General features: G+C 41.0%; 1 protein-coding gene across 3 annotated transcripts in view; it reads left to right on the top strand.

Annotated features, from left to right (window-relative positions):
* TMEM241 (transmembrane protein 241) overlaps nucleotides 1-25,468 on the top strand; it is a 61,058-nt gene extending 35,590 nt beyond the window's left edge. For 2 of the 3 annotated variants that reach the window (XM_035903022.1, XM_035903021.1), the window contains exons 13-14: nucleotides 21,329-21,393; nucleotides 24,837-25,468. In XM_035903022.1, coding sequence (XP_035758915.1) covers nucleotides 21,329-21,393; nucleotides 24,837-24,897 — 126 coding nt within the window. In that variant the 3' untranslated portion in view covers nucleotides 24,898-25,468. Of the gene's footprint in view, nucleotides 1-4,189; nucleotides 4,227-21,328; nucleotides 21,394-24,836 lie in introns of those variants that run through there. The other variant, XM_035903023.1, reaches the window with a different exon arrangement.
* Nucleotides 25,469-26,046: the final 578 nt, after the last annotated feature.

The following is a 26,046-nucleotide window of genomic DNA, read 5'->3' as shown; positions in this document are numbered from 1 at the left end:
CAATACAAGGAAGACATTGATAAATCGGAGTGAGTTTGACAGAGGACAGCCAAGAAAGTTAGGGGACTGGAACACTTGCATCATGAGGAGCGGCTGCCAGACCAGGCTTGTTGAGCCTGGAAGAGAGACAGCTTTGGGAGCACCTAACAAACAGCAGTTGCCCGTAGCTACTAGCTATGGAGAAATTATCAAGACAGATCCAGGCTCTTCACAGTGCTGCTTGGGGGTCATGGTGAAAGATAACAAGCATGAGTTGAAACAAGAGATGTTCAGATTTGGTACAAGGAAAAACTTTTTCACGCTGAAGACAAGTCAGGGAGGGGCACAGCTTGCCCAGAGAGGCTGTGCAGTCTCCATCTTTGAAGGTTTTCAAGACTCAAGTGGACAAAGCCCTGAGCAACCTCGTCTGACCTCCTAAGGTCCATTCCTACTGGAATTAAATCTTATGATCTGTAGATCTAGGGTCTGGCTGTACTTGATTTAAGTTATTAACAGCTCATTTGTTAAATTATCAGTGGTAGATGTAGTCAGAGGAGCTTATCAGACTCCTTTTCCCTGGTTAGATTTTAATTATTTTCATCACTCTCAGCTAGGTATCTGAAAACCGCAACCTTCCTATGTGGTTTGTGATCACAGCTTTCCTACTACAGTAAATGCAGCTGTTACTTTACCAAAAAGAAAAAAAAAAGTAGACTTGCATAATATGCTTGTTCAGAAACTATAGTCAAATGAGTCTTTGGTTTTTCTAGGGATAACAAGAAGGGAGTGATATGGTTTGTTTTGTGCTTTGCAAGCTGTTCCGCACTGTACAAGTCACATAGAGTTTCTCACCAGCTTGAATTTCTTCCAAACATTCTGACTGTGCAGATTTTAGTACCTTAGCTTTCTTTTTGCTCCTTGGTAGCAAGTCAACTGATCTAAAGCTTGCTCTTGCATCTTTTTTTTTTCTCTCTTTTTTTTTTTTTTTAAATTTTTTTTTTAACATTCTGGGTTGGAGATGGGAATAGCTGGCTCTGCTAGTAGGTACTGTGAATAAGGAGAAATGGTTCTACATGTGGTATTTATGACCTATCTGAAAAAAAATTCAGGCAAAGATGTGTTGTGAAATATATTTTAAGCAGATATGTGTCCTTCCCAGCTGAAGTGGATCAGAGCCACAAAGTCTGGACTGGATCAAAGCTTTCCCAAAGTTTAAGAGTTTCTAGATTTGTGGGGTTTTGGCCAACTCTAGACATAAATTAGATAAAGTTTGTTCTAGCCACTGTTGTCAACAACGTTATACGCCCTTATTGCAACTAAAGATTTGTCCCTGTGTCACTATGATAATTTAATCTGTTCTTCAGCCTTAAAAGCCTGTTTGTTAATGTGCATGGTTTAATTATCTTACCTAGGAAGGTTTTTGTAGCAGAGCAAATTAGTCCTTTTCCTGTTGTAGCTTCTAACCCAGTGCTTAAATTGTATGTCTTGTCTTGAGTTCAAAGAGGGGAATAAGTAATAAGGACTTGAGATCTGTCCGTAGCACTAAAAATTTTATCACAACTAACAGTTTCCCTAATGTCTTTCACTAGTGTTTTAAAGCTTGCTATAAGAATGATTTTAGGGCTTAGTCATACCCATCTGAGGCAGCATGAGGAGCATGGAGGGAACTGCTGCTTCAAGTGCTGAAATGCAGCTGATTTGGGGGTAGAAGTCAGTGAATGCCTGAAAATTTGGTAACACTATACATCAGTTTTAGAACAGGGTTCAAAAGAGACTGTAGAGACAGGCATGGATGGGCAGAAAGCAAGAGCTGAACTGGAGCTTGCCTACAAAGGGTAGGGGCAGATCTACGAGCTCCTACAAATTTCTCACAAGGTATCTTGTAAGTGTAAGGAACCATAAATTTAGGTATGGGGTAGTTAAGAAGAGTCCTGCCTACCTGATCACTTATGCTGCTTCCTGCAGGTGTTTGGAAGTGTTAAAACTACATACTGATCCAGCCCAACATTGCCTGGGTACAAGGGCTGTCTCAGTCATAGGTGTAGAAAAGCAGTAAAATCTGTAAAAATCTGTTTAAATCCAAGTGTGTGACTCCCTTTAAAAAAAAAAAAAGGAAGGAAGTTAATGTGGATAAAGAATAAAGATAGAAACTATTTGAACCTAGACTTGCAGAATGAGATCCAGCAGAAAAAAACCCTTCTGGTCACAACAACAGCTTTGCGTTCCCACATGAGCATTTTTGTTGGATTGAGTGGTGCCCTAGATCATCCTCTTAATCTCTCAGACTGACTGGAGTTTTCACCAGCAGTTGGAAAGGAGCAGCATTTGAAGCCGGAATATGTTTATCTTGCAAATGAGCCAAGAAAGGAGAACGCTGTAGTCCTCAGGCAGCAGCGCAGGCCTCTAGGGAGGTGCAGGGAATCAGAAAATCTGTTTTCTATTTGGATGCTTTGTACCTGTGTGACTGATGAGCTGGGGCTGAGATCGTTGCCACCACTTCATATCTGGTTAAGTGCTGATAGACCAATAAACTAACCATGAGATCTGATCAGGCCTGCTTTGCAGATTCAGGGAGACATTCTTTGTGAAGCCCACATATTTGGCCTCCCTGCCCTCTAATTTTTCATTCACTTAAAAACTGGAGCTGGGTCGTAACTTGTTTTTATGATACTTACTTTGGCTGCGGCAACTTAATCATTGTATGAGGTTTTTAAATTCTTCCCTGTAATGATTTCTGACAGCTTTCGCGTCAAAGCATTGCTTTGCACAGAGACAGATGAAGCACAGGTTTCTTCTGTGTATATAGTCCTACATGATATTTGTATTGACAAATGCTCTCTGCGCTTTTGCTGTGAAAGCAAATAGTGTGCGCGGTAGTCATATTTGTATAGATCTGTGAGAAATGCCAAAAAATCACTAAAGTGATCTGTAAAACAACAAAAAAAAAGCCTTTAAAAAGCCCAAGAAACATGGAATGCTTTGTCATAGCCTTGCACGGGTTTAATCCCCAGAAGAGCAAGGATTTGAAGCTCTACTGAGATTTGTTGTTTTAATTTGAAAGCTATGCTAGTATTATGGGTCATGTACTGGAAAGAAATACTGGAGATGCTCATATATACAGACAGAAGCATCTGGTGAGAACGCTAATGAGCTCTAACAGTGCTGTCAGTGAGTTTGTTTAGATTAAGGCTGCCAATCTATATCTGATGATGAAACCTGTTAGTGTCTCTGAAAGTTAAGCAGCAGAAATCATTTAAATCATGAATAGAAGGGGAAAAAATGGTATTTCAGAGCTTTTCTTTGGCAAGATACTGGTTACTTATGAATTCGTATTCCCATATCATATTTAGTGTTATCCCAATAAACTTGTAATAGGGAATTCAGCTTGTCTCCAATAGGAACCTATTAAGACAGCTTGTTACAAAGGGGAAGAATAAATGGGAAGGTCAGTGGATTTTTGGATTCTCTCTTTCTTCCTCCCTCATCTGAAGAAGTAAAGTTGGATAACTGAAATCAAGTTGCATTGCATTTTACATGGATTTTCTTATGCATTGGTTGGGAGAAAAAGTAGATTAATCTGGTCAAGAGTATGCGACTCTTTTCTATATGGCTGTCCCATGCACCGTTATGTAATCTCTAGTGTATCTGAACAGCGTGGGAGGCTCCCTGATAGATAAAAACATCCCCTGACAGCTGCTTTGGTTCCTTGTTTGTTAACTTTAGGAGTGTTTGCCCCAGGTCACCCTATGTTTAATGCTGGCTGCCAGACATTGCGAAAGTAATTTTGCAGGAGCATGTGGAAAAGTATCTTATCTGTGGGTCCCATGTACCTAATTGTAGCTCACTGTACTTATACCCCAGCAGTTCTAGTCCTCCCCCAAAATATATAACAGCTATTCAGAATGTCTCCTGTAGTATTTGATTTTATATTTTGTGTCTATCTGTTTCTTTGGTCCCCATGGTGTCTTGAAGAGGATGGATAGACTAGATCCATCTTCATGTCAGTGCAAAAAAAATGGGTGATATCCCTCTTAAAGATTGAAAAAGTACTGATGTTTTTTATTAAAGCAGAAATTCTCTTTTTCCTGCTTCTCATAAAATGGAGAGGCCACAACTGCAAGTCTTCTGGGGCTCCTAGCCTGTTTCTGCTCACTGCACCTCTCTTCACAGACAGCAGTTCACATGAGAATTTTATCTGCTTTAATTCCAGGGGCAAACCAACCAAGAGAAATAAAACGAATGAATGTTTTTCCACGTTTTTGCAGTCTTAAAGCCTCTGCTAAAGCATGGGCTCCTATTTGTATATCTCTTAATTCCTCTCTCACTGCTGCTTAGCGTGCAAGTGCTAGAAGATATTCTGGACCAGAATGCCAGTTCCTTGCTTCTGCAGAGATCTCTACTTGCAGGAATAAGTGCCACGCTAGAAGAGTCCTGCCATTGGTACCTTTTGAAGGAAATGTCTCTCCTTGTTCATCTCTGCCCTAATGGGAGAGGATTCTGGATAAAAAATTGTGGTTAAAATTTTATACATATATCATAACCAGAACAAGAATGTGTTTGGTTATCTGGCACTTGCCCACTTGGTTATATTGTAAACTGAAGTGGCGTCTCCTTTGAATGCTGCTGTGCTCAGGCAAAAGCGACAGTTTCATTCTTGGCTGAGAATCACATTGCTTTCTTGGCCTGGTTGTCATAAAGCTTTATGCAAAAATGTCATAAACTCCCACTGGAGTTCCATAAACACAGTACATTTTCATTCGGCTAAGATCCCGCACTGCATGCAAGGATCTGTCTGAAGATTTCTGCTCGCCCAATCTGGAAAAACTGTGCAGCTGCAAGCCAAAGCCCTGGGAGGGAGGGAGAACTGTGTCAGACCTGACCAGACTCTGTTGGTCGGTGCTCTCCGTGGCACCAGTGTGGTTTGAAGCGTGTCTGTAATCTGAGAGAGGGAGCTTCCATGACCCTAAAGATTTCAAGTATACCAAGAAGGAGTTCATAAAAGTAGAAGTGGGCTTTGTCCATCTACGCACCTTGTGTACTCTTATGCACTTGGATATGCACACACAAATGCATAAAGATAATTAAAAATGGTAAAAATCTTTATTGATTTGTGGTTGGTCCTCACTGTATCAATATGTACATTTATTCTTGACACATATATTTGATTCTTGTGAGTCACCATGGGGACTATGCAAATACCCTGGAAAAGAAAATGTTTCTCAGCTGAGCTTGACGAGCAGATAAGGCAATCAGTGCTCTCTTAACTGCATCTTAAGGGTCTGTAAAAAAGACCAGTTGCTGAAATGTTAAAAGTATAGGTTTTCGGCTAGTTTCCATGGAGACAGCTTGATAGGTACATTGTAGCATCCAACACTAATTACACTATATAATTGCTCGGAAGACATCAGTCTCCATAACAACTCCTTTGTATGCAACATGACCACTAAGCTAAGTGGCGCAGGCTCCCTGTGGGCACTAACGCAATTTAAGGAAGCTGTCTTGTAAGAATAGCTGAGACTTGTTGGAGATTCTGACTCTCTAGGTAGTGGAAAATTTTAATATGTACATTAAGAAGTGTTGTATAGAGCTGCAGTTGTGCATCCATTGAAAATGGCAGCTACACAGCTTTCAGCCATGACATGGTCACACAAATTAGTACATGAAGTTATGTGTTGCAACTTGAGGGTAGTTTTGCAGCACAGTTTTCGTCTGTGCTTGATGTAAAAAGTACAGTCTCAGCAGACATTACTTGGTAGATTGAGCTGTAACAGATGCTCTGAATTAGTTTGTTTCCTTTTATCCATTGTGATACCCATTTGAAGTGTATCAGGTACGTTTGGTATTGTCATTCTCTTGAACATAAAGCTAACTGCAGAACCACTAGCTTGGACTACGTCTTTGGAAGGTACTTTTTCACCCCTACCCTTGATGAGCTGTCTCTATATACTTGACAGTAGAAAATGAAAATTTGAAAGTAGATTTTGTCAAATCTAATAGAATTTTGAACTGCAGAGGATGCAGGTTCATTGATTCCTCTGCATAATAGATTCCTAGTCTCCCATGGGTTTATTTGGTCTCCTGGAGTTGCTTACATATGGAGAGCTGAGGCTGGGAGATGAATCATAAGTGTGACAAAGAGAAAACAAAAGAATGAGGACTGTTATGGAAATCGTTTCCGTTGCTAATGTACTGATGTAAATGCCAAAATTATATGGAAGAACCGTGTACTATATAACATACTAATGTAGAAGGGTTCAAAGCTAGCTAAGGCTAGGCTTCCAAAGATGAGCAAAAATAGCCACATTTTCCTCCCTTGCTGGTTCCCTGTTCTTCTCAGGACCTGGATTCCTAGCTGCCTTTTTGATTCTTAAAAATCTTCGTGGGTGAAATGTCTCCAGACTGCCTCACAAACCTTGAGCCTCATCATTGCCCTCTCTGATCGGCGCTTGGTGTCACATTCCAGGTTGCTTTCTTCAGAAAATTCCCATGTGAGCAAGCTGCTGCTGTCTGAATCGAGTCTCCCTGTCTTTCTTTTCCTCTCCCTCCCCAAGTCAGAACCAATGTGTGCAAAATCTCAAGTGCGTTCATTTCTCAGTCCCACTCTGTACACCTGTTTAAGGATTGGATTGTGACTTTCAACAAAAGTCAGCAAACAGCCATGGGGCTCTGGGGGAGGCAGACTGAACAGCTTATGCCCTGTCCATGAAGTACGTGGTGCTCGGGGAAATCACATAGGCTTCAAATAATCTCAGGAGATGAGTGTGAGCTGTTCTCATCCTGTCCACGGCTAGCATGGAGAGGAAGAGGGCAGAGTCCAGCTTTCTCTCCATGCATGCTGCTACGGATGGCTGTCCTAAGGGGGCAGAAGTCTTCTTGCAGAGGCCAAAGACGATAGTCAACTGTAGTCACTTCTGTCACTGTCTTACTATGCACAGGACGCGCAGGGACCACTGAGGCCCACAGGGCTAAGTGGGTAACCTTGTGACATTGCTCATAAAAGGCATTGCTCAAAATGGATTAGCTGTGTAGTGTTTTAAAAAACATTTTTTCAAGTATCACTTTTTTTAATGTTTCTGATGGAATATTTTGACCTTTTATAACAGTGAATGGTTCGAAAGCCCTGGAAAGACTTTTGGTTTTGAATGGAAAAATAAAACCTTAAAGAATACCAATTCTTCCTTGCAGTCCTTAGCATAATAATAATAATAGCATGTTGATTTTTTTCCATTACATCATTACTAAAACAGCATAAACACACCAGAGAATGGCAATGAGGAGACTGTGTCTCTGTTATTATTGTTGCGTTGTACGGAAAGGGGTCAGCTGGGAGATTCAGTTATCTGGTCTGGGAACTGTTTGTTCATGAATTAAGTTTTCCCAAAGGAGTCGTGAGATGGGAAATACAATAGGAAATGGACTTTATACATGCACATAAATACCAAAACTGTAAGTGTCATGCGGGAGAGAGTTTGATGGAAACTTGCTATTTTTGCTTACAGATTTTTAAAAAATACGTGATTACGCATCCCAAAGTTTCCTATGCTATTTTTGATGCTAGTGATATCCTATACAGAGTTCTGAGTTAGTCATGACAGAAAATGTTTTACATCTGATAATGTTGGCAAGGAACATAAGCACTTCAGGTATTTCTATAGATTTTAACAATGGAAAAATGCATTATGTTGCTTTTCACTAAAATATTCCCCTTCAGCTGGGCATCCTCATTGGTTCTGATAATATCCTTGAACCCTTTCAGCAACATTTGTGCTTTCCATGTATAAGTAAAGCAGCATGCGTAGAATCTGTTCACTTGTAGCAGTGATACTGGGGGCAAGAAGAAGTTTGAAGATGCACTCAAAAACCACACAGGTCTTGAACTGACAATGGCCTCAGTCTGCAGTGTCCAGCCCGAGACCTAGCATCCTACCCAGCAGCCCCCTCTACAGCAAGGTATGGCAGCTATGAATAGTCTTGGCAAAATGGGCTGGTCCCCATCTGGGTCATTTGAGCCAGTTATGAGGGTGGCTTCAGAGTGCACAGCTGGATGGGTATTCACCTACCTGATGTCTGTGTGGGAAAGAAAAGTTCATCGTTGGCTTCCCAGGTTGCTCAGGGGATATCTTCTGCAGTCAGTCTTCTGGTCTGCTTTGTGAAGGTATTATCTGGTTTAGGGCAACACCTAATTAGGCACGTGTCTTTGGACTGAGTGTCCAGCTGACTTTTCAAAAGACGTTATTCTTGTGATGCATGGAAACGCATTGATGTAGCCTGTAACATACCTGCCTTTGGCCCCATTTTTTTGCCTTAATCGCCTCACTGTTGAAGTTCTCTTTCAGAAGTCGTGGTCCCTTGAACTACATTCTCTTGCACTTTGAGAAAGAACAAACTGACAGGGGTTGAAACTATCAGCCTGGTTAATTTGGAGTTTGGTAAGAATTATGAAATGGTGCACATAAAGTAGCTAAAGAGAGAAGAATTATCACAGCCACTAAGCGGTCTTTTCTTAAAAATACTATCTTCCACCATAGGACCAATGTATTCTGCCTCCAGGAAACTTAAGTCAATTTTCTTTTCTTCACGGACCCCAACCGCCAGGAACTTTGCCCTCTGCCTGCTGGAACCAGCTTTTCTTTTTCTCCTGGATGCCAGCTGAGTCACTACTGAGCCACTGCTGTGGGAGGTCATGGTCTACCTGTGAGGAGTATGGAATTGCCTCTTCTCTTGCCTTTCGTCAGAGGTCCTGATACTGCAAGGCAGTTATAGTAACAGTTCCTGCCTGATCTGGCTACTGGCCCACCCACTGGCATCTAGCACTTGGGAGGAAGATAGACACAGGCAGATGCTGAGCTCGGTCCATCCCAAGGAGCCAAGTCCTTTTGTGCCAGATGTATGTAGCACACTGTCAGTTTGCCTGTTAAATTCACTGCTTAAGTGTGATAATGAAAAGCATGGTCTTATCTGGGTTATCAGCCTTCTCTGTCTCTTTATGGTAATCTCTATTTTGCAATCTCATAAGGGTTAGATGGGGTGAAGGATAACTTGGAACGCCAAAAGGCTAGCTCTTGCTGAGCTTAACGTAAGACAAAGTATATTTTATTGCGGTATTTTACAGCGGCAGAGCGTTACAACAGCTGGCCACTTCCCCAAAAATGAAAAGCAATACTTCTCAAATCAGCTAGAAGAAATAGTTCTTTAACCCAGTATACCGTATTACTGAGCAGTAAAATTCAGGGCTTGAAACAGAAGATGATACTGAGACAACTGACTGAGTAAAGGTAAAGAGTTGTATATTTTTTATAGGTTCAGATCTGCTGAAAAGGTTGCAGTGACTGGGTCACTAGTAATTTCAGCAGAAGCAGACATTATATGGAAGTCTTTCTAGGACAGAAGTGGAAAGATTAATAAACTGCATGCCCTGGGATGTAAGTTTTGCATCAGCTAAGGTCAAGGAGCAGATCCCTCCTTTTCTCTGATGTGCACAGCGACTGCAGACTTGCTGCATTAGGGGAGGATCATAAAATCTGAATTCTCTACCACCAACCAATACTTGATTAAACAAATCCTTAGCCCACTCCAGTTGGTGTCCACAATCCTAATAGGTAGAACACTTCACTGGTGGTGGTGTTGCTGTTGCAGTGTGTACTCCATTACACAAATATTTAATAATTCTTAAAATAAGAATGAGATGATCAATTACATTGCCCTGTCAGCTTCTGAGCTCAGAGGTTTCAGGGTAGAGATTAAATGGCAGGAGCAGTTCAAGGCCTTTGCAGTAATGGGGCAGCATATAAGGAAAAGAGACTCCTTGACAGGCTGAAACGACAGAGGAAAAGTACAGTTAAGCATTATAATGCATGAAGCATTTACAGAAAACAGGAGGCGTTGCGTCTTAAGTTTGGTATAACCTGGAAATACAAATATATTTCAGCTTTTGGTCAAAGATACATGCATCAACAGTTGATCTTGTAACAGCAAGAATGGACAAAGCGCTTCTTGGCAAAGTCAAAGAAAATCAAAGTTATTTGGCCTAAAGAAGCCTTCTCGTATCCCTCGTTAAATGACTTTCATCGTCCTTGTTTGACAAAGCTTCAGCTGCATGGATTGTGCCTCTCATTTGCAGAACTGACCTGAACAGATGCTGTTAGTCTGGTATATGTACACACACCTGTTTGAATGATGATTGATAGCATTTCCATATCAGCAAAGCATGCTTCGGGGAGAAGGCACGTGAATTGTGCAGGGTTTTCCCTTTGTCTCCTTAAGACAGAACTGGAACACTGAGAGTAATAACAGTATCTGTGTTACATTTTCAATGGCCACATTTAAGAGAAATACTGAAATACGAACAGAGGCACTGTTAAAATTGAGTTCTGTGCTATAACTACTCTACTCTTTATGGGCTGAAGATTGGTGGCACTTCACCAGCTATCTCATTAGTCATAGGAAGGGGAAATGTATGTTTTGGCCATTGCCTCCACTAGCAGAGGGCAAATGCTTCTTGTTTTGGCTTTCTCTTTATTATGACAGAAACTCTGATGTTTGTGTTTGAGTGAAGGGTGGAGTGGCTATTTTATGTCCAAAAAGAAATAGCTACCATAATTTTCAACCAAATCTAGTGTTTTACAAGGGGCAAAGAGCTTTGGTTTTGTGGGGCTTTTTTAAAAGTCTTAGGATACCTTTCACTTTTTGTAGGAAAGCAAAATGAGTTATAATGTGCTTGTAATAATTCAGTCCTATCTCATCAGTGATGTATGTTTATATATTCCTGTGCTGTATACAATATGTGTTTATATATGTATGTGTATATAGATATATGTTTATACGTTGATAGATGTAGGCCTTTGAAAAGAAAAAGTCGTGTCCTGCTCATGTCTGATCATTGTGAATGTGACCGTGATATCCTATTTCTCACGAGAGAATTTTCTTACACAAATTCTATTAATTACATTCAGTAACCCACATATCTTCCTTTACTTCCTGTACTTAACTATTGCAGGGTGTCTCTGCAACATAAAATAACTGCTGTATCTTTTTCTGTGATGGCTCTTGTAAGGTTTGAAAAAAGAAAGAGACAGTGCAGAACCAAGGAAATGAAGGTATCACCAAGAATCAGAAAGGCTATCCGTTAGCTGTACATTGAAATCTTTGTACGGCTGAAACCTCTAGGACAGGTGCCACGTATCTTAAAGAGGTGAAGGCAGAAGGTTCTCTAGAAGTGATGTGGAGGGAAGAGGCAGATGGGCTTTTCTGAGCTCTTTCTGCATTGTAGGATGGGGCTGGGCATGCAGCTGGGTTCCAGAATGACCTAGTAACCACAGCGTCAGTATCCCCTAATGACTCATTTTCCCCCCTGCAGCCAAACTGCTAACGAGATGCATATGGTGCAAGAACAATAGCTTGGCCACCTTTGTCTTAGGAGGAATAAAAGAACAATGAAGTTAGACAACAATTCAGCAGTTCTTTTGGCATTCACGCGATGCTTGGGGTTAAAAAATTGTTACTGTCGCATATTAATCTGAAAGGATTATACATTAATCCTTGATAGTGTATTAATCTGATAAGACAGGATGCTGAATGACTTTAAGGAAGCTGATACAACCATCTATTGCTTCAATCTTGCACTTGCAGGATCAGTGTCTTGGTTGTATTGGTCGTCCCATCCTGGAAATGAAAAGAATGTACAAACAAACAGCACTGAGAAAAATCTTCATAAGTGCAATAGAAAGCAGAGGATGGATACCCAGTTCCCGAAGTACTGGAACTGTGTATGAGTATCTAGGCATAGAAATGCAGAGGATTATCTGCCCTCTAAAAATGTATACTAGGGATAATTAAGAAATCTGCTTTCTTAAAGCAACTGAAAAGCTGATATATAGAAATATTCCTCTGTGACAGAGAGACTATTGGTTTGGGTATTGGTAAGGTAAAAAACAAACCACCTTAAAAATACCTGATGATTTTGCTAGAGGTGAGCGTTCATACTGCTTCTGTTCTGAGGGCAAGTTGCTGATTGTGTTTGTCATTTGATCTACCCGCCCCCTCGTTTTAGTGTGTTTTATGTTTCAAATGCAACATGTAGCTGATTTTAAGCTGGGTCAGAAGTTATTTGCTGTGAAAACCAGCTAGAGTCATTTACACTAGAACTAAGTGTTATCATTATTATTAGGCATTTGACAGCTAAGGCATGGTTAAACACTGGCTGCTTTCGAGTCACAATACACAGAACTAATTGTGTTCTTAAAGAACCACTGGAGATTACCGGTTTTGTTTTAATAATGCTGAAAAAAATAAAGAGAAATAAAATATAAGGAGAGGGCAGAAGAAGAGACCAAACCTCCTTTGAGAAAAATTTACTTTAGGGAAGCTGGAGATCTGTGCGGGCATTTAGGCAAACATGAAATAAAGGATCTCAAAGAAATTTACAGCTGCTTGTAAAACTTCTGTGTGGCTGGATCGAAGCTGTGTAGATCGTGAAGTTGCTGACTCTGTCACCGTTGCCATAGTGCCACCGTTGCCATGGTGCCAGCATCACTTACCACTTAAGTAACAACACTGCCTGGGCCTATGCACCTCTTGATCAAGGGTGCGTGTCAGGGAGGGTTAGAGGGTTTTCTTCCTTCAGGAGAGCTGAGCAGAGTCCACCTATGAGCAATGTGCACCTGAGTATGCTGTAATGCGCAAACTTGTTGCACTGTCTACTGATTTCACAGACTGACAGTCTCTGGTTAAATCTGTCAGGGAGCGAAACCCCTTAGGGTATGTCTGCACTTTGGTCAGGCTGTGAGGGTAATGCAGTAGACATGCTCAAGTTAGCTTTAAACTAATGAGCAGAATTGAGAGCGAAACCTGGTTTGCTTTCCGCCCTTCTCCAATCCACTTTGGATTGTTTCTTTCCCTTGTTTGGGCTGCTCAGGCAGGTTCATGGCATTGCTGTTTCCTTTGGGAAGAGCCATTATTTGGGTGGTTCAAGGCTAAAGCTTCATTACTTTTCCTTGGAAAAAGCTGTGTCTGCTTAAAATCTTTCCTTGTCAGTGGATTTATTAGTACAGCTCCTTCAGGAGGCTGTATTATCAGATGAAGCCGTTAGGGGAAGCAGCGTATTTTGCCTTGCCTTTTGATTGGTAACAACAGACCCTTAGAACAAAGTGGAAAACTCTCACAGTTCATTTCAATGTGTTGATTAATACAACTGAACCAATATCTAGAGGAAGGAGGCTTTACAGGAGCGTTGGTCGGAGGAATTTTGCCCGCAATTGCTGTCTCTCTTTTAACCAGAGATTGGCTTTGGCACTTTACAGATAGTTTACAAGGAGCCTTCAAGCTTCTAGAAATGATCCAGATTGCATGGAAAGCCTTCTCACTGAAATAGGTAACATGCTCAAAAGCTTCCAGGGAAGTTCTTATTTCTGTGGTAGATCATCCACAAAGCTGACCTGAAGTTAAACAGTTAATGCTAGTTTGATTTTGGTCTGGTTCTGTGTGCAGGATTCATTCAGATACTGTGCAGAATGGAGGAGATCTGTGCACAGTATCTGCAGCTGTTAATGGTGTTTTATTTTGATTGATGACCATGGGAGATAAATAGTATATTCTCTTTTCTTCCCTCCACGTTCCCTTTGTACTTAGTTTTTCCTTGCCCTACTTAAAAGCAATAAGGTTGTACTTGATTTTAGTTCTAGTCCCATCCTAGCTTTTTTGTGAGGGAGGACGTGTACCATGTTTGTCATTTTTAGCAGGGGGTTTTGCTGCCAACTTATGGCAGGTTTGCAGTGACTGTACCAGCCTTCCATAATTGGTGAGCTTACTGGTGCTCTTTGGTGCCTCTTCTTGTTCATTGCTCACTTTCTACAGTTTGTGGAACTTCACAGTCAGCACCTGCTCTATGAAGATCTCCTCTCAAGTCTGGGTTATTTCAGAAAGGCTTTTCAATACACACCAGACCACTTTAGTCATCAGGGGAGATCCAGGTCCCTCAGTGTGCTTCCTCCCATTTTTCCTCCCATATTTGGCTGTCCCAGTCAATGCCTTCTTCATCTGTTTCTGTAGCTGCTGGATCTCTCTGAATCAAAGTATTCTTGCAAAGAAGTTACCCATCAGGCAATGTTTGGTTGCCTTAACTTTGGATGTAGCACAGCAGAGGAGAACTAGATAGAAATTGCTTGTAGTCAAGCCGAGATGAAAAATGTGTATAAACAAGGAGGAATGGTGTTAATAGCTTAGAAAATTCATGCAAATTAATGGATACAGAAGATGGCATTTAAAGATTAACTGTTCCTTTTTCCTGTTCTGAAGATTTTGGTTTCATTTTTGCTAGATCTCCATACCTGGCATAACATTTTGTGTGCACGTATGTACATACGGTTATTCTGAAATAGACATATGTACAAAAGAGATGTAACTGTGAAATCTGGGAAATTATTTCAGTGCCTTCCCTCAAGAAACAAAAGAGTATGTGTTGTTACTGATGTTTGCCTGCTATAATTTTTGCCTTTTTGGTAGTACTGGATTATCTTGACGTAACTGTTTTCAGTGTCACTAACAGTGATCCATTTCCCTGGTGATATTTGATGATTATCTTAGCAGCTGGTTAAAACATGCAGAAGAGGGACAAAACAAATATTATGTCTATAAAAAGCTTGACATTGCTTTAATTCCACCAGTAGAATGAAAACAAAGGTTATGTACATCAGAAGCCTTTTCCTGATGTTTTGAGAAGATGACCTGATGATAAATAGAATGATTTATTTTGAACAGTGAGCGAACTTGACGAGCCATTTCAAAACACTGTCTTTGGAAAAAATACGCATTTTTGTAAGGACAGAGGTTTTGGCAGTTTGGGGAAGTGAGATTACAAGGATTGGCTCTGAGTACACAAACTAGGGAAAACTTCTGTAAAGTATTCTGTGTTCACTTACAGTAAGAACTATGACATTTAACTTTCTAGCAGTTTAACAGTGAATCAGAGGAAACATACTTTTTATATGGTATGTACAAATATAGTGGTAATATTAACAAATCTCAGTCATGTCTGGACTAAATCCTCCATATCTTTCCATTCCAGATAGGAAGATTAAATCAGAATCTAAATTTTGAAAATGTCCTCATCCATGTTCTTGGCTATGTAAACAACATGTTCCTGAACACCTCAGAAATGCTAGATATTCAGAATCTACAGCCAGCTTTTGCAGCTTGAAAATCTTTCTCTAAAGGAATAGTAAAGTCAAGGATAGAAGGGATCAATGATAGCTTGGTCAAGAATGACACATGCATCTTGCCAGTGCTGGCTGGTTTGAACTGTTTGAGAATTAACATCCTAGAGGCTATGGGATAACCACAGCCAGTCAGTGGAGAAGGCAAGGCAGCAAAGAATGGAGAGCCCTGCATTTCTTTATCTCCCAGGATCCAAATTTCTGCTTTGTCAAGGACCGGGAGCCCTTAGGATGCCATCCCCTGTCTTCAAGCCACATGTCAGACTTACCAGAATTTTCTGATGTCATGTGGTCAAGAAATAGATCTAATAGGGAAGCTGGCTCAGCAGTGGTCTTGCCTGTTCTTAAGGTCCTTCAGCAAAGAATTCTCCAAACAGTCCTTATTTATTATCTATAAAACTAAATTAATTTATAATTCTAAATTAATTTCTAATTTTTTTAAACAACTTTTATGAAAAGGAATTTTGCTTTGGGATCATCCACATCATGAGCTGTGTAGTTGTCTGCCTATAAAAGTTCCTCGGGAACTCTTTAAAGCCAGTAGATAATAGTGCCTCCCTCCACTCACGAATCACTAAAGCAAATTTACAAATGCAGAAGCATGAGAGCACATTCTTTCCTAGGGTGATTTTACGTGCTGGATTTATCCCTACTGTGCAACAAGTTCTTTCACACATTAGCATATGTCTGCTTTATGAATCTTAGTCTGTTACCCAGCACTTCAGCGATGCTGTCGTCGTCCTTGTTGCCAGTAATTCAGCCTGGTAAGGAGCAAACTCTGGACCTGGGGAATTGACTCCCTTCTTCTCTTTGGATCCTGAAGTTGGGCACTATGTTGTTCTTCAGAGCAGCTTGTTAAATGTAAGTGGTGATGTAAGCAGTCTGCAAGATGTTATATGGCATCCAGGCCTGTCTTTGGTTCCCAGAGTGATGGGAATGCCTGAAGTTTTCACCCTTTTTTGTAGGGAGCTAAATCTGGGAATCAGTTCTAACCAAGAAGTTTGAAGCTTCTGACTGTCCCACTTCTTGTGGGTTAATAATACGGAGCTGCACATCCCCCTGCTTTGCCGGGCTGTGGTGTACCAGTATCCAAAGCTCCACCTTTCAGATAAGCCTTTCGCCACTGAGGAAACACAGACTTTTTTTCCTCCCAAGTGATTCCTCATGATTCTTCCTTAAAGCTTCACCATGGTTCGTGCCTTACCAACTTCTGATGAGTTACCTTTGATGGTTGTGATTTCTCTGATGCACAGACCCTAGAGTTTTTGCGTGTCTGCGGTCATTAGGTACAAGTGAGTTCAGCCTCTTCTGTTTCTGTTTCAGTGTTTACAATAAGCAGGTCTTTCCTATCACTGAATCACCTTGAAATACGTTGCTTTTATTCAGAAACCGGAGCAGGGATCGCACAAGCTTTGGTTCCCTCTTTAGGGACCAGGTTGTAAGGTGGCAAATGAGTCTCTATTTCTCTGCTGTCCCAGCCTTTCTAGGTGGGTCCAGCCCCACTTATGGTACAAACTTGTAAAAGGGCTGCTGTTTTAAGACCTTTCTCTGTGGCACAATCCAGCCACAGGGCTGGGTTGCTTTCTGTTTTCTCTCCTGGTTCTTGTTTACTCTGTCTACTAGAGTAGCTATGGTAAAGAAGTCCCATCTGTTCTGTTTAATTCTTTAACTATTCAGGCCCAATCTCTGTTCCAGCAGTCCTGCAGCACTCTCCCTATGCTTGAAGTGATGCTGCTCTCATCTTCTTTCTTCTCCTTCCTGGTGGGATCTGCAGTCCTAGCTCAAGCAGACTGTCTGCATTACCATAGAAGCTGTTTCATCTAGGGTAAGTTGGGCCGGGCTGATGAGTTTCTGCAAGTTGCGTCCTCCAGCAGTGGAGGAGATCAGCCCACTCTCCTCTTATGCGCAGACCTCATCCAAGATAAGTAACTATCACAAGGTTATGCTTATTTCCTTCAATGCTGATACACATTGTAAAGAGCTAGAACTGGTTTTGATTGAGATAACAAATGCAATCCAAAATGCCAAGTATTTTGTTTATTTATAAAATTGCTTGTAAATAATTCAGTGATTGGAACTATAGAAACAGTTGAGATCAAGGCAGATAGGTGTTAAGGAAGTGTTCCTTTAAATGGGTCTTGTTTACATGATACAATGGAGTGACACGTTAGTTACTTATTTTAAGAAACAATCTTTCTTCCCTTTTTTTCGCACACGGAAAGGTTTGAAATGATTTCTCAGGAGCAATTTCAGCTCACATGGAAGCATTTTGTTAAATGATGCTACGCTTGGATTTTTTTCTTAATCACTGAAAGCTATGTCAGAATTTTGTAGAAATGTTCACGGTATGAATGTTTTTAAAAATAGCTTTTACTGTACTGTCTGGTTGCAGTTCCTTTAGGCAAGTAAGTAGGCAGAGTCCATGAAGCTACTTCTGTTTCTAAAATTGTTGGGGTTCAACCATCCAGTCTGTATCATTTGGTAGAATTAGTGACTGTATGTCAAAATTTTGGGGACCTTTGTTCAAAATGTGCTGGTTACAGTTAATTAAAATTTTTCTTTCCACCTCCTAGTTTTAGAGATGCAGCGCCAAAATATATTTGGAAATCATTAACTTTAGTTTGCCCTTTTACTTGCTTTCTTTTGTCTTGCAAGCTCATTCCTTTTCCTAAAGCATCTGAATGCCTAGGAGGGCAACTGTGACCTTTACAGTGAAGAAAGAGATATTACTGCACTTAGCGTGTTGTGGTTTGGTTGTTTTAAAGGACATTCAGAACATCAATGTAGGTGGGTTTTTTTAAAACTAAATGTTCACTTAAAACACTTTGGAAAATGCTGAAATGTACTTGAAGGAAAATTACCTTCTGAACTATGTCCCTAGACTTTAGATTCTTCCCCTGGAACAAATTATATGCTTAGTTTCCCTGAAAACTTGTTTTTCATTTTTAAATGTGTTCCTCTTTCAGATAAACAATCAAAGGTGGACATTTTAGTAATGTGTTTTCCTTTTGTTTTGTTTCGGTTTTTTTTCTTCCGCACGCTTACTTCATTTGCTCTTCCAACCCACATTTTGTTTCTCTTTGGCACTGAGACACTCTTACATAATTTTTCAAAAATACAACAGTGTTCTGCTGTAATAGTCCAAAAGGCTACAGGCTGCATTTTTGCAGAGGTTTGGGATGATTGCAGTAAAATGGTGTATTGTTTTTGATAAGGCCTGTTTTCGGAGGGTTCTTAAATGCCTGTTTCTCTGCCATTGGCTTCTTCTCAAGTTTCTAATAAACAGGACTCTACAAGGGAGTGGGTGACACAAATTTAACTTGTGTTACTTCTCAAATACAGCACTTTGGTTTCTTTCAGGAGAACCGCATAAAAAAAAGAATGCTCTGTAGATACCACAGCTGCCATCCTTCATTAGTTATAGAATCATAGAATGTTTTGGATTGGAAGGGACCCCTAGAGGTTATCTTGTCCAAGCCCCCTGCGGTGAGCAGGGACACCTTTAACCAGATCAGGTTGCTCAGAGCCCAGTCCAACCTGGCCTTGAATGTTTCAGGGATGGGGCCTCCACCACCTCTCTGGGCAACCTGTTCCATTGTTTTGCCACCCTCATTGTAAAGAATTTCTTCCTTATATCCAGTCTAAACCTACCCTAGATTAGTTTAAAACCATTACCCCTTGTCCTGTTCACAGCTGGCCCTACTAAAAAGATTGTCGCCATCTTTCCTGTAGGCCCCCTTTAAGTACTGAAAGGCTGCAATAAGGTCTCACCTCAGCCTTCTCTTCTCCAAGCTGAACTGTGTACATGCTCGGTAATGAATATTGTATATTTTTATGTAATAAATTAGTATTAGCCTAAGATAAGCTTAGTGCAGTTAATTCTCCAATCATTGACACTGATGTAAATGAGAAATAGTTCCTCATATGTCAGCACAGCTGCTGCAAGGTGTGTAAGGGGAGAATCCAGCCTGCTGGAACAAGATGTGGATGTATTTTAGAGTGCTGTGTTGGAACTGACAGACATCCAGCCTAGGAGCTGTATTTAGGTAAAGTGCATGAAAGATTCAGCTCCTGAATGGTTAACTTCCACTGTTTGGAGTAGGTGTCAGCTCTCTGGGTGCAAATGATTACAAGACAGGCCAAGGTGTGACCTGAATGCAGACAGTTGCAATATCATCTTCTTGAGTTTTGAAGAATAACTCTCAGTTTGTGACTTTTCCTTCTCCTCTGTCAATCTCTTTCGGGTGCATCTATTTAGTCATATGTTTGCTTGTGTGTATACATACAAGGCTGCAGGGTTAGAGCTGATACATTATCTTTGATTTTCCCCTGGAGTGGGAGCTCGCTTTTTATGTTAGCTTGGAGCTTTGCAGTGTTGCCCATGTTGTATGCTACTATGGGAGGCAGCGTGCAAATACTCAAGTCAGATGAATGAATAGGTTGTATCAGGAGGTATGTCTGTGGTTGTATTGACACCAATGTGGTTGTACTGGTTGTATTGATACCAATGTGGTTGTACTGGTATCAATACAACCAACAGCAGTTTGATTGCTGTGCAGGAATGGAGTGGATCTGCAGTCTTGTGGTATTCTGCTGGGATCAAGTCCATCCCCTGCCTCATTCCCTCTGCAAGGTGCCTGTGCTATAGGCAAATGGAGGACAGTCAGGGCGCTATTTATGGTAATCTCTCGGAAGAAAAAACCTATCTCCCGCATCCCTGAATCTCCCTGAAGTAGAGAACATCCCCAAATAGGCCAGAGGAGATACTTGCTGTGTCGTCCCCGCTGAGCACCACCGCTCCTGTGTGGTGCTTACTGCCATTGCGTGGTCTCGCCGCCAGCTTTAGATTATTGTCCCCTCTCCAGCTACCTCTTAGAGAGGGGCTGGAGAAGTGACGTACAACCACCTCTTCTTCACCCGCTGCTGCTGGGGATCCTGCGACAATTACACTCGAGGCAGATTCAGAACCCTGCCTTTTAAAATGCAGCCGTAACAAAAGTAGTGGGTATTGACTAGCAAACTGTTGGTCCCATGTCTGGTGCACAGAGCCTGCTCCAAAATGGCATTTGCTTCCCTACTGCACACGTCGTAGTCTTTTAACATGTAATAGGTTACGTAATGAAGTTTGTGCTGTCTCCCCTGGGAGTCAACTAGACAAACAACAATTAGGAAATCTTAGCTGATAATTGTTTAAATGTTTTGTTTCTTAATTTCATCTTTTTCCTTGGGCAATTTTGTATTATCCTAAATAGTTCCTTTCATTCCTCAGTGCTTGTGTTTCCCAAGTATTTGTAAATCACTACCAAGTCTCCCTTTCCCACAGGCATTGCTTATCCTAACTGTTGACTGAAAATCAATCCCTCCATCTAATGACTCTGTCACTGCTCTCTGAACTCTTTCCATTTTACATTATCCATCTGGCAACAAAATGTCCAAAACTACGCGCAGGCTGCAGATGTGGTAGCTCCATGGCTGTTGAGGCAGGGATCTGTTATAAACCATTGTATTTTGGGATCTAGCCGTTTCTGGGATCAGTACTATGAAAATATAAAGTCATTTGCCCCTCGATTCTCTGCCCAGGACACCTCAGTGTAATGAGAGATTTGTAAGATAAACCTATTGAAGTTGCGGTGTTCTTCTTTACGCCCATACCCTGTTCCTTTTTTTTGGCTTTTCTACACCCACAAACACATTTCAAGCTCTCATTCTCCTCAGAAATAGAAGACTTTTCAAGCCCAGGATCTGACTGCTCTCCCCAGTCTGATGTCAGCTCTTGTGTCCCTGTCTTTTGGGTCTTTTTCTCCTGTTTCTCACCTGCTTCCCACTGGCCAGAGGGGCAAGGAGATGCCTGTGTGTAGTCTCGGTACTTACATGGGGAGGAAGGTTGGGCAGGAGTGGAAGCTCTGTGTTTAGTGATGTCGCACTGTTCAGCATAGACTCATTTGGTTTCTCCTCCTGTCCGTTGACTATCTATTTTAGGTACTGCATCTAATGGTTAAGAAAACAAGGGGGAAAAAAAAGAAAAAAAAAAAAGTAATTGCACATGCAGAAATTTAATTTCAGCAAAAAGTATTTCAGTTTTCATTTGTGATATCACAAGTTCACAAAGTGGTTTTTTTTTTCTCCTTTCAATTTAACAGGTTATCACTGCTAGCTTATCACCGTTGTTCTTTGTCATGACTGCCAATGTACTAATGATTTCTTGGTAAGTGCCTATGTGAGCTTTTTTCTTAACAGTAAAAATGAATTTCCACACAGTGCTTCATATGGAAATACTCTTTAAATGTCAAGTTCTATTAGTGCCAGTAATATTTTGCATGTAAGGAAAACCAGGTGTGCAATGATGGATGCAGTACAGTAATAGAAATAGAAGAGTGTTTCTTCAGCTTCTGTGGGAGAACATGGACATTTTGGGCATCAAGCCTCACCACAATTCACTCAGCATGTTCTACAGCTAGACAAATGGATGCAATAGGCAAAAAAAGGACCCATTTGAAGTCACGCTATAAATTAGTGGTGGAATTGGAAATAAAACACAGGAATCATGGTTTGGTGACAGCATCTTTTTAACCAAGAGAGTGCATTCAAGTTTCCCTAACACAGCGTGTACTGTGAATGCATAAAATGAAAATAGTAGAAAAATGAAATAATGATAACAGACTTTTTCCAAAGCTGTATCTGGCTATTGTAACATGTGGCCACGCATTACAGATCATCTAACCTGAAATTTTTAGGTAGTAGTATAAAGGATTGGGGTGCAAAGTATAAAGGACTGGTCTGTGTTTGTATAGCACGCAGCAAAAGGGAATCCCAGCCAATGGCTGGTGCTCCTAAATGCTTCTGCAGTGCAAATAGCAACTAAATATGGGGTTAGGAATGTATCTCTGAGGACAGATTTGTTGTTGGAAAGAAAGATCTGCTTACTTTTGAAAAGCTTTAAGCTTCCTTTTTTCCCCTCACTGTTTGATTGCCATCCTAAAGATTCTGCTCTGCACAGAATGGAATTAGCATATTCTTTTTTCAGGTGTGATGAAGAAGTTACAGGAGGGAGAATCTCAGTTTAAATGAGCCCCATATATATATATGTGTGAATATGCATCCCCATATGTATGTTACGCGCATGTGATCTCAAATACTAAAATAAGTCGTGTAATTTTTTTCAGCTCTTGGAATACATTTATGTGGCCTATGTGTATAAGAGGCTGAACTAATATCAGTGTACCTAAGCCACTCCTAGTCTAGACCATTAACTTGCAATTCCTCACTGTGTTTTAAATGTGTTTGTGCAGGTCTGTCATGTGCGTGCTAGAGGTAGGCTTTTATAATGTGTGTGTATTCACTAACAGGTATACTAAAAAAAATCACGTGTACCTTTGTTAATGTGAGCACATGGACCCATGTAGTTGCACACATACTACACGCCCTATATGCACTGAAAGTCATATGATAAACACATCTGTATCTTTAAAAGAAACTTTGCTTTGGCCCTTAGGCCGCTGTTATGCTTTGATTGTCATAATTCAGAAAGACAACCACTTATTTGTTTGCTTATTTATTTGTTTGAGTTCTGTTACTGCTTGTGCATCAGCAGTGTCTTGGCTTCTCGGCAAAGCCCTGGCAAATGTTTGTTAGATGGTAGAAGCTGCAAAGTACTCAGGAGATCATTAATCACTGAGGTTTTTAGTGTTGCTCCAGTGTTGTCATGGACAATGTCATATGTTAATTTCTGAGTGATGGGCAAATGCAGCTAGCTGTCACCCCACAATAAACGGAAGCCAGAGGATTTGCTGGACGGTAAATTGAAGGTAAATCAAGGGTTGGCGTTTAGCCATGTTTTTTGCTCTGCTTCCTCTTGAAGTTATAACGATGGTTTCTATGGGCCTAGTAATCTAGGTTGCATGGGCATGTGGATACCTGAGATTTCAAATCGTTCAGAAAGGGATTCCTCTTCTCTGATGTAGGATGTAAGGTATTAAAGAACAATTTAGATGCAGCCACCTTTTTAACAGAACAGGGCTGTACAGTTTACTGTCTTTTGTACAGAATTGCCAGTCTAATTTTTAGAATGATACATCAGAGAGAGGTTTCTTTTTTAAAGTCTCTGTTTAAAATGTTGTAGAAAACAACACATCTGTAGAAATGGGGGGGGGGGGAAAGAGAGAGAGTAATTTCTAAGGCTCTGTTGGTTTTAGGGCTTCCTATATGCAGTGGGTTTTTTTCTTTAGCATAAAGAATACATTATCCAACCTTAGCGTCCAAAGGAATTAATGCAGAGGGTATGTTTAGAACTGGAGCTGAAATCCAGGCAAGACATGGGGGTTAACCCTCTCCAGAGAAAAGTGCTCAGAGGTTGTTAGTGATTACAGGCAGACTCACGTGGTTTAGATGTTTCTGAAAACCTCACAGCCCTCGCAGCCCTTTGCTCCTTGTTGGTAATGCCACATCCAAAGGTATTCTGTCTCCACAGTGGACTGTCTGCAGACTGTCTGTAGCACTTACATTCCAGGGCTGTTTACTGTGTAATTGTAAGGTACTGTGCTGTTATTATACAATGTTTGTTCCTCTCAGGAACAGGGGCAATTATGTGATTTTTAAAACAGCTCACCAAAGCTAAGATTTAAGTGAATGTAATGCTATTAAAGACCAGAGAGCCTTCAGCTTTACATGCTTTTTTTTCCCAAGAGGAAAAAAAAAAAGCCCTCTTACAAATGAACTTAACAGAAGTTTGTTTTGTTTATGAAGTTCATTAAGGAGCTTTTCTGTTTCATAAGCTAACTAAGCCATGAGGCTAAGATGAAAGGTCAGTACACTTGGCTTTCCACTGTTATAAAAGGGGAGACAAGTCAGTATCCTACCATATTCCTCCCAGCTATGAGAGAGAGCAGAGGGGATTTGGGGATTATTAACTGTTGCACGGATTGAGTGGGCTGATAGCTTATTTCAGTGAATGGTTTTGTTTGTAAAACCATTCATCCTGATCTGGAGCCATGCTTCTAGCCTGAGTCTTGGAGAGAAGCATTAGTGTCACCACTGTGCTGTGAGCAGCATGGTAAGGAAGCACTCGGGCACACGTGCCATTTCGGCCAGGGCAGGTTCTTTCACCGGTTCCTCATGAAGAGAAGCAAACTTGGGAATTTCTACCGGCCTGGCTATGCCAGTGGCATCTCCCCAGAGCAAAATTCTTTTTCCCTGATTTCCTCAGTTGCCAAAACCTAGGCTTTACATCTCCTCCTGACTTTGTCAAGTGGCAAGTTTTCAGGACAGAACGCAAACAGAAATTGCAAGGGGGAATCATTAACCTAACGAGGTTCAAACTCTCCTGCCTTCCTTTCCTGTTCTTGCTAGTGTATGGTGGTGCAGCTATTCTTGTAACTAGGTGCAACCTACTCTGTCTAGATTTCTGTCCGTGTATTTTCACCAACCCTAGAATATAAGAAGGGTGATTTCTGATGAGATCAGTTAAATAAGACATTTCTGGTTTCAGCCTTTTCTTATCAAGATGAATGGAAAAAATCGCCTGTGTTCCTGTCTCTAGGTTGAAGTATGTTTAGACAAAATAATACCTTTCTCTTAATGTTGTGCTGTTTGGCATTGTATCAAGTAGAGGGACTTGCCTGACGCTAAGTTTGTGGTATACTTTGTTTACAGCCTTGTGATCAGTGGAGTTGGAGAAGCTTTGCTTGTTTACACTGAAAGGACAGGCACATAAAGAGGAACCAGATCTCACCAGCTGGAAAAGAGCTGACTTGCAGCCTAGCGACCCCATCACGAATAAAATGCAGCAGCAAGAATGAAGAAGTGCAACCAAACACAAGGAAAGAGACCTATTGTTTTTTTATTAAGAAAGAAAAACTATGCTATTAATAGTGCTGGTAAGAGAGCAGCATAGTTGGCAGGGTGGTTGGGAGCCTTTGCCTCAAAGCACAAGACAAACTATTTCTCATTGATGTGGTAAAGGAAAAACTGCACTATCTCATGCTGATGGCTCTGTGTGAGAACCTTTCAGAACCTCCCTTCTTGCACAGGGAGCTGAACTCAGGAAAAGCAGCATTCCCCACTGGAGGCCCCCAGGTTTTTTTGTTGACAGCAGGTTGTACCAAACCATGTCAGAGCCCAGATCGTGCCATGAATTCAGGATAAGGGTGGATGGATTTTGTCTCCAACTGTTCTGTAAGCAGCAAGCTGCTGCACACAGGTCTCTAGTCACGTCGTCTGAACTGGCACGGTGACCCAAGGCCATGGGGCTTCTGGAGATAGTCCCCTTCTGGAACTGCAGTGGGTTGACAGCTTTGCAGAATGGGGAAATAGCAATAAATCTCAATATCTGTAGTGATGGCTCTTTGTGTGGTTTTTTTTCTTCTCCCATTCTCCAAGATTTCTTTTGAGCTCTGCAAATTTTTGTCAGCTGGAGGGGGTGGAGGGACTCATACTGTTCCCAGCAGTGGTTTGTCTCTTAAACTATTGGAAGAGGCAACAAAGATTATGAACCTTGGATAAATGTCATGAAGAGTGTAAGGCAATTTATCTCAAGAGTTCTTAAAATAATTTCATTTCTGGTTGCTTAATGGCTGTTAGAAATTAGTCTTGATATATTAGTGCCTGGGAAAGCAATCTATGTGAAAGTAATAAGAAAAGATGAGTTGATAATATTGTGGGGAAAGTCTACATGGTAAAAGGAGCTTGATAACAAATCGTCAATGAGAAGAGGGACTTGTCTCACATGCCATTAGATATCTAAAGTGTAGTCTCTTAATCTAGGCTGACAAAGTTTCCTTCATAGGCAATGGAAAGAAAGGGGTGCCCTCACAGAGGTGATTCTTCACAAACAGATTAACGCGACTGAAAGACCCTCTGGAAG

The sequence above is a fragment of the Egretta garzetta genome, unplaced genomic scaffold (assembly GCF_000687185.1).
Source record: "Egretta garzetta isolate BGI_Z169 unplaced genomic scaffold, ASM68718v1 scaffold229, whole genome shotgun sequence".
Taxonomy (NCBI): domain Eukaryota; kingdom Metazoa; phylum Chordata; class Aves; order Pelecaniformes; family Ardeidae; genus Egretta; species Egretta garzetta.
The sequence above is the reverse complement of the archived record's forward strand: the minus strand, read 5'-3'. Positions and strand labels throughout refer to the sequence as shown.